The sequence below is a fragment of the Nannospalax galili genome, unplaced genomic scaffold (assembly GCF_000622305.1).
Source record: "Nannospalax galili isolate Female #2095 unplaced genomic scaffold, S.galili_v1.0 scaffold351, whole genome shotgun sequence".
NCBI lineage: Eukaryota > Metazoa > Chordata > Mammalia > Rodentia > Spalacidae > Nannospalax > Nannospalax galili.
In genome coordinates this window covers 3,012,280-3,030,031 of record NW_008330327.1, presented here as the reverse complement: position 1 = coordinate 3,030,031, position 17,752 = coordinate 3,012,280, and the positions used below count along the sequence as shown (strand labels likewise).

The 17,752-nt window shown below is 45.1% G+C and overlaps 1 protein-coding gene across 1 annotated transcript in view; it reads right to left on the bottom strand.

Moving 5' to 3' along the window:
• Positions 1-17,752, bottom strand: part of Siah2 (siah E3 ubiquitin protein ligase 2) — a 27,849-nt gene that overhangs the window by 9,107 nt on the left and 990 nt on the right. Inside the window, exon 2 of the mRNA XM_008845023.2 lies at positions 17,362-17,749. Within this exon, the coding sequence (XP_008843245.1) occupies positions 17,362-17,749 (388 nt within the window). The remainder of the gene's footprint in view (positions 1-17,361; positions 17,750-17,752) is intronic.

Below are 17,752 nucleotides of genomic sequence, written 5' to 3'. Positions count from 1 at the left end.
CCATAAGAGAGGTGTGTGTGTGTGTGGGGGGGTCAAAGCGGTGTTTTTCAGGACCACTGAGGACACCTCTATGGTAACTGGATTAAAGATGACCTCCAAGAAGAAAACATCTAAGCCTTTTTTGTTTTGTGTTTTTTTTTTTACCTGGACTAGAGCTTGGGACTTCATACATAGTAAGTGCTATACCACTGAGCTGTACCCTAGACCAAGATCCAAATTTAATTTCCCTCTTCATACTGTGCACAGTGCGTACTGCTAATAGCTTTGCTATTGCTCTAGAATGCTATTTTCCAGCATGGTGGGGGTTATTGTCACCCACATTAGAAGCTCCCCCCTAGATACTGGAGAAAGGACATTAGGGTTCTATGAATTCCCCAAGACTGTATGTAAAACCATCTAGATGATTCTGAGCAGCAAACCCAAATCTCTTTGGTCCTTGGCCTTGTGCTTATGTATTCTTGAAAAGCTCCAAGGGTTTCTGAAGGTTGCCAGGGCTACCAACCTCTACCCTAAGAGCACACAGTGGGAATCAGCTGCTGAGGCTGTGTGTGCTGTTTCCAGGTGAGCCTCCCATATGCTGCCATATGCTATAAGAACAAACAACTCAAATGCAGTTGCCTCCCTGTATTCTTAGTTTTGCTTTCCTTAGTCTGTTACCTGCTGTCAACCCCAGCCTGAGAACAGTAAATGTAAAATTCCAAAACCAAACATACAGTTTAAATTGCAGGCTACTCTGAGTAGCATGATGAAATCCTGCACAAGTCATCCTATCGTCCAGAGTAGCCATTGTGTATATGCTACCCACTTGATACTTCCATGGCTCAATGATCTAGGGTCCCACTGCTCAGCGTATCCATTGTATATATGCTACCCACTTGACACTGTCATGGTTCAGTGATCTAGGGTCACCTGAAGAAAAGTTATATTTATAGGGAAAATACATAAAGTACATATTATGGTATATAGTTACAGAATTACCTCACAGGCATCCAATAGTGGTCTTGAAACCCATTTGCCAAGGACAAAGAGACAACTTCAGAAATACAAACACGGAAAGGAAGACTGAATGACAGCAGGCTATTTCAAAGAGATGGCAGTATGCGGGCCAGAAGGCAGACTGTGGATGGAGTAGTTCCTTCTGGTTCTAGCACAGGGTGAGTGCAGGAAACTGTACAAACGAAGGCAGGTCAGGGGCTTTAACATTTCAGGATTTCTCTGTACTGCTGATCTGCACAAGTCCCTGCAGGCACTGTGCTATGTATTAGAGGATGTTCAACAGCTTCCCTGGTTTCTACTCATTAGATGCCAAAAGTGCCTATCCCTGGCCCCCAGTTGTGATCATAGAAATGTTTCTAGGTGTGCCCAAATGTCTCCTAGCAGGCAAAACCAACCCAGTTGAGAACCAACCAATCTGATTCTGATGAATGACAAAGCCTGGCTTCTGGGTGGCCACATGTATAGCTATAGGGGACACAGCAGTTACTGACCTACCCACTGGGTCTACTGTAACTACTGGGAAATACCAGCCCTGACATACACCACACCCATACTGTTTGCAAAGCCTGGGAGTGTGCCAGTGAGCTGGTTCTACCTATTTTCCTGACTAGAAACTAGAGGCTCCTGGAGTGTAGTCAATAGCAGGAGCTGCTCCCTGGGCCAGGCATAGATGGACCACTTGTGGCCACCAGACCCTGATTCCTGCCCTAAAAGAACAGAGATAATCTCCCTTCTGCCTTCACCTCCAGCCTCAATCCCACATTCAAACCTGGAGTCCACAGACACGCTGCTTTTGGCATCAGGCTCTGAGACGTTTTCCCTGGTGTGCAAGTGCAGAACAGCCCTGGAAGCAGGGCTCCCTAAGGCAGTAGCACCTTGCACAGAAGTACCCGGGCACCCACCTTCCCCAGTTTCTCTGGCATCTGCCAACATCATCAGAGGCCTTGCTTTTCATACACTGCCCAGTGTGGGTTTCTTCATACGCAAAGGGGCCAGCCAGCAGACTCCTGTAGCCTGTGGGAGGGCTTTGCTTTTAGTGGTTTGGTTCTTCCCTGTATCCAAGTGCTGCTAAAGGAGCCCCTGGGCCACATGCAAAGGGAGGCCTGTGTGTCCTGAGACACAGCCACAGCTATAAATGAGATTCCTCCTTTGGGAAGGATGTGCTCATTTTCCTCTGGGGGTGTGGTGGGGTGGGATTATTTTTAAATAAACCTCCTTAAAGAAAGAGAAAAAGAAAGAAAAAGAAAATGGGGGTGGGGGAGGAATAGCTCAAAGCTAAAGAATGTGGGGAAGGGCAGAAGGAGAAACAAATGTAGACCCCGGGCTTGGCCTGCCTCCAGCAGCTGTTCCAGGGTCTGCCACTCAGAGGCCCTGCACAAACATCTTCTACCACTAAGAGGCTGTGCAGAACATGCTGCCTCATTTTTAGGTCTTTGCAAAAAGCAGTAAATAGTTCCCATTCTTTCCCTGGGCTTGGGATTTGAGGCTGTATTTAAGGTGGAATTTAGACAGGCTCTCCCTTTTGGGCACAGAAACACAGAAACCCTTTCATATATAAATACATATAGACCTGTCAGAGCCTATCAAATCCTAGACACTGTTCATTTATCTAATAAACAGCAATACTGTATTTGTTTATAAAATGAGGATATAAGCAATATCATTGCTCTTGTTTGGACTGCTAGTGAAGGTCATGATGCTGTGGCAGGCTTAGAACAAGTCATTTAATCTATTTCATTAAACCTGATTCTATGTAATTCCAGAATGATGCACCAAACACCACAATCAGCAGTCTACTGCAATGGAAGTGCCAGGAGCCCCACAGCAGAGGTCTCTCCCTCCTGGGACAGTGAGGTAACCACCCCAACTTGACCTGCTTGCCTCCAAGGAAACAGCTGAAATTCATTAGAATATCTGCCAGTGTCTCAAATGAAAATGCCTTAGAAAAACAAAGCACAATCGATATTCTGTCAGATGTAAATGAAATCTAAGAACTGACCTTATCCAGGAGTAAAGCACAAGCAACCAGCACTTGGTTCGAATCTAATCTGTACCAATTATAAAATGCACCCTGATGGCTAAAAGACACATGGTCCTGGCCCAGGAACCAGCATCACTGCTAAGACATTCACTGAACTCTGAATGTGTGGAGTAGATAATATATCTATGTTGTGTCACGTTCCCTGATTCTAGTAAGTGCATAGCAATTACATAAGCTGTCCTGGATTTTAGGAGTGACACATGTCAAGCCATGCTCGCTCCCACACCCAGTCTCAACCCCCTGCCCACGGTATCTTTCCCCTCCGGGAGGTGGCACACATAGACGGGATGGTCAAGGTCCATGTCCCTTTCTCTCTTGGAGATCTATCTCACTTCAAATGCAAAATAGGCTCTTTTTCTACTAATCCTACACACTTCATACAAGATTTTAAATACATCACTTGCACCTATGATCTAACCTGGACTGTCCTGCCCCATGTGTTTCGAGATAGCCCTCACCTCTTTGGACAAGCTCTAGCCTGGGATTTAACCTCCCTAGACCTTAACCACCCCACCATCCTACAATATGCAGATAACCTACTTCTTTGCTCCCCATCTCTCTCAGTCTCCAAGGCCCACACAATTTTCTGGGGTACAAGGGATATAGGATATTTTCAGTTAAGACTCACCTTTCTCTCCCTCAAGTCAAGTACTTGGGGTTCCTTGTCACACCTACATCCCACCGTTTAACTATAGACAGGACAAATTACCCAAGGTCTTTAAAGCCCCCAACAACCAAGGAGAAAATTCTATCTTTCCTAGACATTGCAGGGTACCTGCACACCTGGATTCCTAACTTTGCCCTCTTTACAAAGCCACTCCGTGAAGCTTCCAAAGGGAACGCCCCTGAGTCTGTTGACCCCGTTACAGCAGCCTTCCAAAACTATAAACACTCTTAAAGTCATCGGCTCTACTTCTCCCCAACCTCAAATGTCCGTTCCTCTTTTATACAACTAAAAATAAGGACCAGGCATTAGGGGTTTTGGGACAGATGAGGGATCCCACTTTTTCCCCGGTAGCTTTTCTCTCTAAAAAGCTTGATACCACCATCTGGGACTGACAACCTTGTCTCTGTGCTCTGGCCACTACTGCTCTCCTGGCTCCAGAGGGAATTAAGCTCACTTCGGGTCAACCCACCTCTGTCCTTCCCCCCACCAGCTTAAGGATTTAACTAACCCACACATCTCTTGCCAATCTAGCTCCTTCTAAACTACAACTCTTCTATGTCACATTTCTTGAAAACCCCTCACTCACCCTTGATTCCTGCCCTCCTCTCAATCCAGCTTCCCACCTCCCTTCCAGTGAACCGCTCACTCACTCACTCGTGCCTGAAAACTCTTCAGGAACTCTCCTACAGGGATCCCCTAATTTCCCAGATCCCCTACCAAACTCAACCCTGACTTGGTTTATGGATAGAAGTTTAACTATCACCTCAACGGGGTCCCACAGGCCATGGTATCTCTCACAGATGTCATTGAGTCAGGACTCCTACCACTTGGAACCATGTCACAAAAAGCCAAACTTGTGACGCTCACCAGGGCCTTAATTTTAGCCAAGGATGACCTCTTCCTCCAGCATCCCTCCCCTCTACACGACTATTTACCTGCCTTCACCCTTCTAAGGAAACTACTCAGGGAACATGCTGAGCGGATTATTCTCCAGGCTTCTAAAGGCAAAACTGACCACCCACTTCAACCTGGAGCTCATGCCTACCTGTGAGTTAACACCCAACAGAAAAGAGTGAAGGAAACCCTCTGGACACGTTGGTCCTCACCTGGTGATCCTGTCTACCCCGACTGCAGCCAAGCTCTCGGGACAACCTGGTTAGATTCACCTCTTCAAATTAAAACTGGCCAAGAAATGCAGCAAGTAACAGGCTACCAGTATTGGGTCTCTTAAAAAAATTTCAAGGACCCCTCCTTTAACACCAATCCAGGAATGAGTTTTCTACTGACCCTATGTCTGTTCTTCCCTCTGAACCCCACCTGAGCCATTCCCCACTACACCTACCCACCATGTTTCTATAAATTTAAATGAGACAAAGATAATATATGGATAATCTTAAAATTTCTAAGGTCATAGTTTAGTCAACTAGTCTAAGGATGTCTAGTCAAGATTTATTTAAGGATGTAGCCCAAGCTCTATCTACATAGCACATGGTAATTAAAAGTACCAGACTGGTGTAACTAACCTTGTTGGGTGTTTAATAGCCAGACCTATATTAATCTGGTCAGAGGGACTTAAAGGGACAAATTTTTGTTCCTTGCCCTCCAAGGTCAAACAAGTTCCAGGGGCTATGGCGCATCTCTCGAAATGTCCTGTAACTTTGGTGAGTCACCTGTCCTCTTGTTCAGGGAGGCCATGGAGACCCCAGAAGATGGACCTGAACCAGTGTCCAGTCTGCAAAGAGGAGGATCAACACAGAGGAAACATTTCCTCCATGCTTCCAAGCGAAGCCCTAATCAAGCAGGACCTTCTGACTTATCTTCACGTAGATGGAGCTGGTAAAAGAAAAGCCTGAGGAGCCAGGGGCTCCCCACCAAGCCCATGTGACCCCTGAGGTCCAAATCCTCATATGACCTTAAGAGTAAAAATAAATTGGTTTATTTTGGCCAACAGTATGGTCTTAAACACCCAAAAGGAAAGCATAACAAAAAATTAAAGTCATCAGTATATTTTAAGAGTTCAAGGGATTACACAACCCAGACATTAGACATAAGCTCTTATGTTATTTAGACAATTATCTCTCATTGATGATTATGTTCCTAATAAGACAACACTACTCAGATATAAGACTTCAAATCTTGGTCTGCAATACTGTAGAGCCCACTTACAGCTAAGGAAGGCAATCCACTATTGTTCTAGCCAAAAAATGAAATGATGGCTAAATTTATTTTCTCCCCCTATCTAGAAGCCTTTGAGAGGTAATTGACACTGGTTCTAGCCACTCCAACAGGTATCAAAATGCCTGAAAACAAATTCTGAGTCCATCACTCTCGAGTACAGCCCTGGAAGAAGCAAAATAAATAAATAAATAAAAAAGAAAAAGAGCTATTGCCTTGGTGCTGACCATTGCTCCTTGCCTCTTCAGATATTTTCAGGACCAAAATCCAAAAACTAACTCTTACTAATTTTAATCAGTTGTTACTTTCCTTACTTCCACATGTATATGAGCGCCTGTCAACCATTGAGGACCCTGATGAGATGCACGAAGAGGGAACCCCTGCTGTCTGATTGACTCCTAATCCAGCCTACCCCCATGTATACCCTGTCCAGCAGGAAGTAGCAAGACAATAAGGGTGCCCCCCATCCTATAACACAAAAGGCTGGAATGTTAAGGTTCAGATAGCCCCGCCCCTCACCAACAGGGCTTCAGGAGCCCCTAAGAAAAGGGAACTGAGTTGATAAGCACCCAGGTCTTTGAAGTCAAGAGAAGCAGACTTTTCTCCACTGTTTGGCCAACACAGCAGGCTTCCCTATACCTCTTCCTGCCTTCTGCAGGAAGCAGAAGCCTCCTCCCTTTAAAAAGACCCCAGCTCACGACCCGGGGCAGACATTTTCCCTGCCCAGAAGGCAATCTGTCCCATATGTTCCTTTGCTAATAAACTCTATTCCGATGGAGTTTTATCTGTGTCCTTGTGCTTTCTCCTGATCAACCAGATTCATCCATAGGCTACTTTATCAACACAGAGATTTGAGGAGCAGCAGGATGCCTGCAGTTTGCATTTGAATGTTTATAAACATAGGTATGAGTAGAAACCAGAAAATGAAAACACGAATGTGAGGTGCTAAAGAGAGGACTCAGAGGCTAAGAGCACTGGCTGCTCTGTAGAGGACCCAGGTTGGGTTCCATACACCCACATGGCAGCTAACAACCAAAACTCTAAGTTCCAAGGGATTCAATTCCCTCTTCTGGTCTCTATGTGCATTGCACTCCATGGGTGCATTTAGGTTAGAAAGACAAAACACTCTCTCTCTCTCTATATATATAAATTGGGAAGGTCATAGTGGTATTCACCTTTAATCTCAGCTCTTGGGAGGCAGAGGCAGGCGGATCTCTATGAGATCAAAGCCAACCTGGTCTACATAGCAAGTTCGGGGCCTGCTGGGTCTACAGGGAGACCCTGTCTCAAGAAACCAAACCAAGCCAAATTAAAATGCATGAAAGAATAGAGAAACTATGTTAGTGCATGTTTTCTTTCTCTCTGAGACATGGTCTCACTATGTAGCCCTGACTGGCATGAAGCTGGCTGTACAGACTAGGCTGGCTGCCCTGAACTCACAGAGATCCTCCTGCTTCTCCCTCCTGAGTGCTGGGTATATCAGCACTTCTATACTTTGAGGGACAGAAGTTTCTTATGAGGAGTTGGTTGAATGAATTAAGCTTTAGCCTAGGTGTTTTTAAGAGTAAATATACTTTTAGCATACATATCTACATGGAAATGCAACCAATGTAAATCATTTATCTTTTGCTCAAGGTTCTTTGGGACTCATTTTAGTGAACCAACATAATTTTTCAATGAAGATATAGAATATCACGCAACACGTCTCTGGCCCTCATAGACAAGAGCCTTCACCACTGTCTGCTGATCCTTCCGAGAGCTGGAAGCTGCCTGGCTGGTCTAGACCCTGGTATGCTATTTCTGCACTTCAGTTCCATTATCCCCCACTTCCACTGGCCCAAGGCAAGCTCTCATTTCATCTAAGACCCCATCTGAAAGGCAAGTTCCAGAAACACAGTTTCCCCAATCCCACATTTTCTTACATGGGTTCTGGAAATGGAAGTGGAGTTCAACTGCACTGATCTGTAATTTATTATATAGATCAGCAGATAGTCAGGAGACTCTTAGTTTCTGTCTCTATCTTCTCAATGTTCTTTAGACTTGTTCAAATGGGGACTGCAGCTGAACCTAGTACAGTACGGTAAACCTAGTATGGCAAAATTTACATTAATCAGGGGCTGGAGAGAGGGTTCAGACTTAAGAGCACTGGCTACACTTGCAGGGGACCCTGGTTTGGTTCACAGCACCCACATGGCAGCTAACAACCATCTGTAACTCCAGTTTCTGGGATCCGACACCCTCTTCTGACCTCCATGGGCACTGCATGACACACGTAGGTAAAACACACACATAAAGTAAAAATAAATTTAAAAAACTTACATTAATCAAAATTAGCCCCCCGGCCAAGTACTGGGGATGAGACCTAGGGCCTTGTGCATACCAGGCAACTGATGTACCATTGAACTACATCTCCAGCTCCAAATGACTTCTTTAAAAGACTTCTAACAATTCAAACTAGCTGTTTGTGATTAAAATGTTTAGCTGTTCTCTAAATGCCACTGAGAAATCAGATGGTTGTTCTGTGAGGTCCTTTAGTGCATGCTTAAACAAATGAAAGCACTTAAAGGAAGGTGTTGGAGGCTTTCTTCCACGCTACCAGCACCTGGCCCACCCTTTCTCAATACATTCTCGCTCTTCAATGCCAGGTTCCCATCTGTACAACCACAACGGCTGCACCAAGAAGCCTTTAAACAGTGCCATGCCCTCACCAGACCTTCGTTAGTGGCTAAAGCAGTCAGATTCACCAGAAGAATTAAGTGGTCGGGTTGTTAGATTAGCAAATAAATTATAAGATGTCTAGTACCTCCCAGGCACTATTTAGGATATACTTATACCCTCCACAAATTATTTGTTGAAAAGTTACTGCTCCAGACTGGGGTCTTTGCTCCCCAAATTTACAAACCGAAGAGCTTGAGAGAATTTCTTATGGGGCATACAAACTGCATGCTATGTTCTTCACAAAGTAGTTAGGTGGATAACATGAGACAGCACACCTATTTCAGGCCACCTACAAGGAAGCAATGTTCTCTACAGCAGGTCCCCTGGCCTCCCCATAGGACCCCATGACGACCTTCCTCCTGCTTCTTCTTCATGAGCGAAGTGCTGCTCCTCCCCTGCAGCAGGGCTTTACTGCTGTTGGCCCGTCTGTCTCCGCTACCAGACCCAAGGTAGGTAAGTGGGGGCAATGGCAGGTGAGGCAGCTGGATGGGTCAGTAAAAGGAGAGAACCAGGGCTGTGGGAGGGTCTCAGGTAAGAGTGAGTTTGGTTAAAATTGTGTCAGCAGCAGCAACCAGCACAGGCCTGAGCTCACTTTAGAGGAGGAAGGCACAGCATTAGGACCAAAAGGACAGCACCTAGTGATGGAGATGCTGGGAAGAAAGTGCAAATAATTCAAGGTCTAAAGCAATTTGGCTTTACCAACCAAAGCCTATATTCTCAATATACCCTTTTCCTGTACTATATAAGCTCTAAAACTGTGCTCTTAAGAAATAGTGGTTTTCTTAATGTTCAAAGATTCTGGTTATTGGTACTTAAAGAAAGTCAAAGAAAACAAAATTAAAGATGACCACCAACAGGAACTTAATTAAATCTAGTACTGTTATGAAACTGCAGTATTAAGCCAGTCATTGAACATGACCTTAAAGAATGTTTATGGGTTTGGTTCCCAGCACCCATATGGAGGCTAACAACTGTCTAAAACTCTAGTTGCAGAGAAATCCAACTCCCTCTTCTGACCTCTTTGGGCACTGCATAACACAGGTGCATTTACCGTGTACTGCCTACAAGTGTAGGCAATACACTCATACACATAAAATAAAAATAGTAAATAAAATATTTTACAAAAGAATGTGTATCAGAAAACAGAAAAACAGTCGCAATGTGTAACGTAGTTTAAAATAAAGTTAAGAACAGCATGTAGACTAGGACTTCTCATTTTACTTGCTTTTTCTTGGTGGGGGCAAGTGTGTGAATAAAAAATCCATTATTTTACAAGTATGTTTGCAAGAAAATCTGCAGAATGGTACTGTGATGATGATGATGATGATTATTATTATTGGTCTTTTTGAGACAGGGTCTCCCTTTAGCCCCAGCTGTCCTGGAACTCACTACATAGATCAGGCTGGCCTTGAACTCAGAGATCCGCCTGCCTCTGCCTCCCAAGTGCTGGGATTAAAGGCATGCGCCACCATGCCCAGCTCTGTGATTATTTTTAGTGGGGAACTATAGGACATTTTGATTTATACTGCTTTCTATTAAGTTCTACATTTAAATAATGATTACTGCTGTTTTATCCTGAATAAAAAGTAAATAAAAGTAAAAATTATAACTTAAAAGCATATATAGTAACGTGTAAAATGTATTAAAAATATATACACACATGCTTGCCGGGCATGGTGGTGCACGCCTTTAATCCCAGCACTCGGGAGGCAGAGGCAGGCAGATCTCTGTGAGTTCAAGGCCAGCCTGATCTACATAGTGAGTTCCAGGACAGCTGGGGCTACAACATCAGGCCTATACACACACACACACACACACACACACACACACACACACACGCACACGCACATGCACACAGACACACATTCATGCATACACACACACACACACACACACACACACACACTTAAAAGTGATGCCTAATTAAACCAGGCTTTTCCTTTTAAAAAGATTACAGATCCTGGGTTGGTTACACATGCCTGTAATCCCAGCATGCAGGACACTGAGGCAAGAGGATCATGAGTTTGAGAACAGCCTGGGCTATGTTACAAGACCTTGTCTCAAATAAGAAAAAAAAAGAAGGAAAGACTGATTACAGAAATAGAAAAAAGGCATACCATCCCTGAGCAGCCAATGAACCAATGTCAGGGCTATATCGCCGAGCTCTAGAAAACCCTATGATGGGCCTATAGGGGTTAGAAGTCAGGAAGAGAAACCCAGAGAGGATTTGTGGAAAAAACAGGACTTTTCTTTTTCAGGTTTACCCCTGGACCTGTCATCACGCCGTGTACTGGTTATTTGCTTCCTGTCAGCTTCCAGTAGCATATTTATTTAGTGCCAGGGCTGTGCTAGGCTCTTTGCATGAATTACTACAACCAACCCTAACATTACCCTGTTTTTCCAGTGAGCCACTGAGGCTCAGAGGTTTCCAGCCAGTCACAGTGGAAACAGAGAGAGGATGCAGACACAGAGGCATGACTAGGGTCTGTTCCTCAAACTACCACAGAAAGGGCCCTAGCAGGAGGAGGGATCAAAGATACCACTTTTGTTGACTCAAAGTTTAAAAAGCATGCACACGCTGACATGTTTATCACAGGAATATCGTTCACCCATCTCTATGGTAACCCCTTTATCCCACAGATGCCATATAGTCTAAAAAGTCATTACATAAAATCTTTACCAAGCTAGAAATGGGGAACATGACAGTTCCCTCATTTCCAAGGAAGGAACAGAGAAAAATGGGTGACTTATGTAAAAGTGATGAAATGCTACCAAAGAATTTTCAGGCGCTCTTATAAGCTCTGGAAAGCACACCTGAAGTATGAAGATACATTTAATCAGGAAAAATTCCTCTTTTCCTTTCCTGGATGTGTAGAGTGGAACCTCATTTTAATGCCACATATAATCACATCTCACTGGCAATACCTAGTGGCTGTGGACACTGGCATTCAGGCCAGCACCTGTGTACCTGTCATGTGCCTCTTGTGAGGTCCTTATGTGTTTGAATAAGAAGTGCCAGTTATTAAAAATTGGTGAGAAGTGCAAGTCTGGCACTCAGGACATTTCCCACTGAGCTCTAATACACAACAGAAACTCTAATCCAATCTCAGGCTGGCACTTACAGGCTAGATCTGCTGTACTTTTTTGGTCAGCCTCTAGTCTGGCTGTAGGAAGGATCAACTTTAGAGATAGTTTACTTCAGCTGCAGATCATGGACAAATCTTTGTTAATTACATGCAGAATCAGCATTAAACTTTAGTCCTGATACATAATATTCTAGACCTTCTGAATTTGACCACTTGAAGTCTTGTCTGTATTGTCTAACTGTGTGTTTTAAAGCCTGATCCTTGAAGGACTGCTCCATGCTTCTGTGGGCCAACTTGGTCAACTTTAAGCAGTAGAGAAGACAGCAGGATAGCTTCCATGGTAAATGCCTGTGTCTTCAGAGAATTGTTTTGTTTTGGTTTAGTCTTTTGGGACAGGGTCTCACTATGTAGCCCTGGCTGGCCTGGAATTCAGAGAGATCCACTTGGCTCTGCCTCGAGAGTGCTGGGATTAAAAACATGCGCCTCCACACCCACCTGAATGTTTCAGGTTAAGAAGAAATCTTTGAAAGCATTTTTGGCTAATGGGCTTTCCCACACCAGACAACAGTACCCAGCCTCCATTTGCAATGGCAAGGAAAGGCTGTCTATGACCATTCTGATCTGATCTCAGGTCATCTTACCAGGTGGGAAGTCTCTACTTCTTTAAAACTTCTGAGCTAATCAGCTCAGGGAAGTACATGACTGGATCACAGCCAGGACGTCTGAGAATCCAGCTCTTCTGTCTTGTCTCTAGCACTTTTGCTCCTGTGACCACTTCCTAGACTCCCCAATACTAGGGCAGGAAAAATCCCTGGTGTAATCATTTAGCCCAAACCGGTCTCCTAAAGATTCTCAGGTAGAAAAAAAGTGACACATACAAAGCCAATTATCTAATCACCAGGGCAACAGTTAAGGCCAACAGATGACCAGAATGAATATTCTTGAGGCAAAATAAAGATAAAAAGAAAGCAAGCTACAAAATCTCTGTTGGGATCTGTCAGAATTCTAAAGTTAATGTATAGTAAGAATTAAATGAGAACATCTAGTCTCAGTAAATACTTCCTTAAAAAAATCAAAGGCTGGTCCTTAAGCAGTGGGAATTTCAGATTTGGTTAGTTTGGCTTGCATATTCATCCGTACGTTTGAATTTGGCCAAAGGAGAGAGGGAGGGAGAGAAGGAGGGAAAAGAAGAGGGAGGGGAGAGGGGGGTTGAGGCTTTACATCAAAGTCCAGTTTCTGACTTTTTTTTTTTAACATGAAGGACCACATCCTCAACTTCCAGCAATCCAGAGTGAGGTTGAGTCAAGGTTGCCCTCTTTGGTTTGTTTTTGTGAGACAGAGTCGCTACGCTGCTCAGACAGGCTCTGAACTAGACTGAACTGATTCTCCAGCTCTTTCTAGGGCTGCCCTCTTTGGAGGTGGTGTGAGTTTTCAGGTTCCCCAATGACTCTGCTTCTTAAGACCTCATCAACCCTGAGGTTATGTGTCAGTCACCTCTCTTCCCGCATTATCTGGCCCATCCTGGTCCTTCCAGAGTATTTAGAAAGTTTATCTCAAGTGGAATACCACTGCTTTAAGCATTCACCCAGGTAGTCTGACCTTATTTTTTAAACACAACATGGTCACAATCTAACCACAGGGAAGACTTGTCTAGCTGAGGCTTTCAGATTCAGAAATGATTTATAGTTAACTATATAAAATGTCAATGAAAACAAAGAATGGAAAGAAAATGTCATTTAATTTACGCAGGCTGCAGTGGTTTAGCACTTCCTACCAGCTGTGGAGAGAAATACCTGGTTGGTAAAAATACACTACTGAGGGGCCAGAGAGGACAGTCAGTCAGTAAAGGCACCTGCTGCCAAGCCTGATGATCGAGTTTGATCCCAGGGACCCATAGGTAGGAGAGAACTGATCCTCTGCAAACTGTCCTTTGATCTCCACAGTAAGCCCCGACACATACACACAATAGATAAAAGTTTAATTAAAACTATATCGAGTGATGAAATATACTGTCCCTTGGACCCACACTTCACTGAGATATGGTAACAGGATGTCAAAAATTCTCAGTCATAGGGCGAGAATAAACTGAAAATACCCTGAAAGAGCCATATTCTGATAGAAATCCTTGAAAAGGAGACCTGAGTAAATAATTCATGTGGTCCCCTGTATCAAAGGTGTGGCAACACTTTAACTTTTAATTAAGTGCCCTCACATTTACATAAGGTAACTATTTAGCAACACCCATTTTTTAGCCAACAGTCCAAAGCTGTGTTGGATAGTCCCACCATAGGCTCAACTGATGAGCTCTTCCAGTCAGGTAGTTTTGTTAATAATGTCAAGTTTGAGTCAATGACTTGGAAGCCTGTAATATAAACTAAGATTTAAAATTCCTACGTAGGCTGGTTGGGGCCGAAGAGATGGCTCAGCAGTTAGGAGCACTGGCTGCTCTGGCAGAGGACTGGGGTTTGATTCCCAGCATCTACATGGCAGCTAACTACTGTCCATAACTCCAGTTCCAGGGGATCCGATGCCCTCTTCTGACCTCCATGGGCATTTCAGGACACAGTACACTTACATACGTGAAGGCAATACAAGCATACACATGAAATAAATTAAAAATTCCTATGCAGTATCAGTGCACTAAGGATGTGTGCATTTGGGAAGCAGACTGACCCTCTGACTAAAAGTGTGATTTGGTAAGTTGATTAAAACTTAATCAGTCTACATTTACACGGTTCCTCATCTAGAGACAGGGCAAGATAATAAATGTTGCCCCCTGTAAAGTCACTGATACAGGGAAGGTACCCAGTATGTTCCACATGGCCTCTCTTGTATTTCATGGAATGTGAGAAGTTACGGGTTCTTCTAAATCAGGCAGCCTGAACCTTCAATTTACAGCCTAGGATATCAAGGTCTCCCCTGCCCACCACCCAGGTGGTCTCAGCAAACCAGCAGAACCAGACAGCTTTTGAAACCTGCACTCTGTTATGCTCAACATTGGTATTCTTAAATGCAGCATCTTACAAGAGAGATTCGGAGAGTAGGGACAAGGCAGTCCTCAGACATCTGGGAGCCTCAAACTGCAGGCTGAGTACACAGACCTCCCTTGTTTTCAACGTAACACAGGCCTCATTCCTCAATGATTTTCATCTACCCCAATGAACAGTTTTGGCTGGCTGCTGTGTTAAGTATACATCCAAAATTGGTTTATCCACACTAACTGGCTGAGCTACCCTAATAGTCTGGATTACTGGTTAACCAAGATGAGGGATGCACACTCCAATTTTATAAACCTCATATATATGCACAGACAAAAGTAACCCTAACACCCATTCTAAGCTTGGTTTCTGGTCTGAATTGCCTTTTTGAACTTCAGCTTGTAAAGTGATAGCTTTGCCCAACTGCATTCTTATAATATAGGCTGGGAAAATCACCTCCACACATACAAAAGCTCAGTACCTCAATTCTCAAGAGAATACTTTTCAAGAATGACTTCAGAGCTGGGAGTGGTGGTGTACACTTTTAATCCCAGTACTTGAGAGGCAGAGGCAGGTCGATCTGTGTGAGTTCAAGGCCTGATCTACCAAGTGAGTTCCAGGCCCCAGTCTACCTAGTACTACATAGTGAGACCACCTTAAGGAAAAACAAACAAACAAACAAACAAACAAACCTCACTTGCCTGTTCAGACATTAGGGAAGCATGCAGGAACTAAAAAAAGTGAAACCCCACACATACAGCATAACTCATGAGACAGTTTAACCATGGATTCAGGCCTGGTGTGCTAGTGTCTTTGATCCCAGCACTTGGGAGGCAGAGTCAGGCAGATCTCTGAGGTTGAGGCCAGCCTGGTCTACATAGAAAGTTCCAGGCCAGGTGGGGCTACAAGGGAGACCCTGTCTCAAAAAAACAAAAACAACAAAATGGTGCAATACTGACTAGCAAATGCCGACCTGTAAACTATGAAAGCCGTTTTTCTACTAGCCATCCAAAGTTCAGGGAAAGTAAAGGGAAAAGAAGATAGCTCCCCAGAAACCTGAGGGTCATCCCCTACCCAACAAAATCTCTCAAATGTCAGTTACCCACCCTGTCAACCATCATCAGCTCTTTCCTGGTCCAGAGGCTACAGTCTTCTTCATCAACCAGGAAAGCTGTAGAAATACCTTATCCAAATTGTGTGAGAAGCAGCACCTGAGCTGGGTGAATGAGCAAGTGTCAGGAGGAGGGGCTAAAAGCAAGCAATGTATTAAGATGACCCACAACCCCATGAACTAAGCCCTGATTCAAACCCTTATTTGAATATGCTATTTTAACTTGATTTATGGCAGGGCAGAAGACCCAGTCAAATCACTCATTTTACTGACTTGACTCTCAAGCCTGAAATCTCTGGTGAACTATTTTTAATTTAAAACTGAGCTCTTGCCCTATAAAATAAGCAGCACTGAGATGTTCATGATCACTTAAAGGGCCCAAGAGGTAGAACAATTACGTTCATTAAAAAACACCCCTCAGAAGTAATAATGACGTTATTTCCAACTCCAAATTCAGAAAATGAACTCCTCAGTAGAGCTCTAAGTTACAGGGAGTTAATACAGACAAGTAACTGTGCAACTGCTTAAAAACTGGGGATTTTTAAGTGGTCAGTGAAGGAACCAGATGTTACATTAAGACCATTCAGTACAATCCTATAATCATTTCAAATACAGGAAGCCAGGTTAGGTTTCAGACATGACATATGTGGGAGTATTCATTTTAAAATCTAACTGTTGGAGATAAAATGTATCTATGGGTATATGAAAAGCTTTCAGAGACAGATATTAATGACATATTAACAACAGCTGTGAGGCTGTCAAGACGTAAGGTTACACAATGCAACATGGGGAGGGGGAGGACGTAGACTTTCACTTGTGGTTTGCGTTGTTGTTTTTTAAACCCAAGAGCACCAGTAACTCTTTAAATAAAGTGCTGGCTTTAAAGAACTGTAACAAAGGTCCTGCGTGACCCTATTAAGTCCTGGTCTAGTCATCTCAGGTAAAAAAAAACAGCCACAACTCCAGAGTCCTTCCCAGTCCATGGAGGGCTGAGAGGAAAAGGCGTGGCTTGCAGCGTTTTCTCAGTGAGGGAGGGAAGCAGGCTGTGGCCCCCCTCCCCCACTTCTGTAGCTACACTTCCAAGAGTTCCCACGTGTCAGGGGTGCGCAGACCGTAGACTCTGGTTCCAGGAAGCATCCCCTACCAAACCCGTCCAGTCCAGCGTTGGAAACCGGCGCGGTGAGCTCGCCCCTCTCGGTCCTCCACTCCCAACGTCATCGTCCTAGTCTAAGTTTCAGTTGCATAGCCCAGCCCCAAAAAGCTCACGGAGTACACGTCTGCAAGGAGCTGGGATGTGCTCTAACCACCATCAAGTGCCACCTAATCTGGGGTCAGCGCTCGGGCAAACGTCAACCCCACGCTAGTCCCGAGGTGGACAGGTGGGCGTGGAGAGAGTGGACGGGGTGGGCGTGGGGAGAGTGGACGGGCTCGGGCAAACGTCAACCCCACGCTAGTCCCGAGGTGGACAGGTGGGCGTGGGGAGAGTGGACACACACACACACACACACACACACACACCCACCCACACCCCCCAGATGCCATTTGCCCCTTAGGGCCTGCGAGCGCGCTGGAGGGCAGAGCTGGCTTACCTTACAGGGAAACAGAACCGCCGAGGCCACCTTCTCCATAGCCAGGTTCCTGATGCTGGGCGTCAGGGCGCCCCTGCACGTCGGGCAGCAGCTCAACTTCTGGCGGCATTGGTTACACACCAGGTGCCCGGCCTGGCACTGCAGAATGGGGGGCAGGACATAGTCGAAGCAGACCGGGCACTCGAAGAGCGAGGTCAGCTCGTGGTGCTGCGGGGACACCGGACCGGCCCCGCCGCCCGCTCCGGGGCCTGAGATCACCGCTGCCGCGGCGGGCACCGCGGACGAGCCGGGGCCCGCAGCCGAGATGGTGGCGGCGGCCGGGGGCGCAGCCGGGGACGGGGCGTGCTGGGTCTGCGGCGGCGGCTGCTTGCTGCAGGGTTTGTTAGCGCTG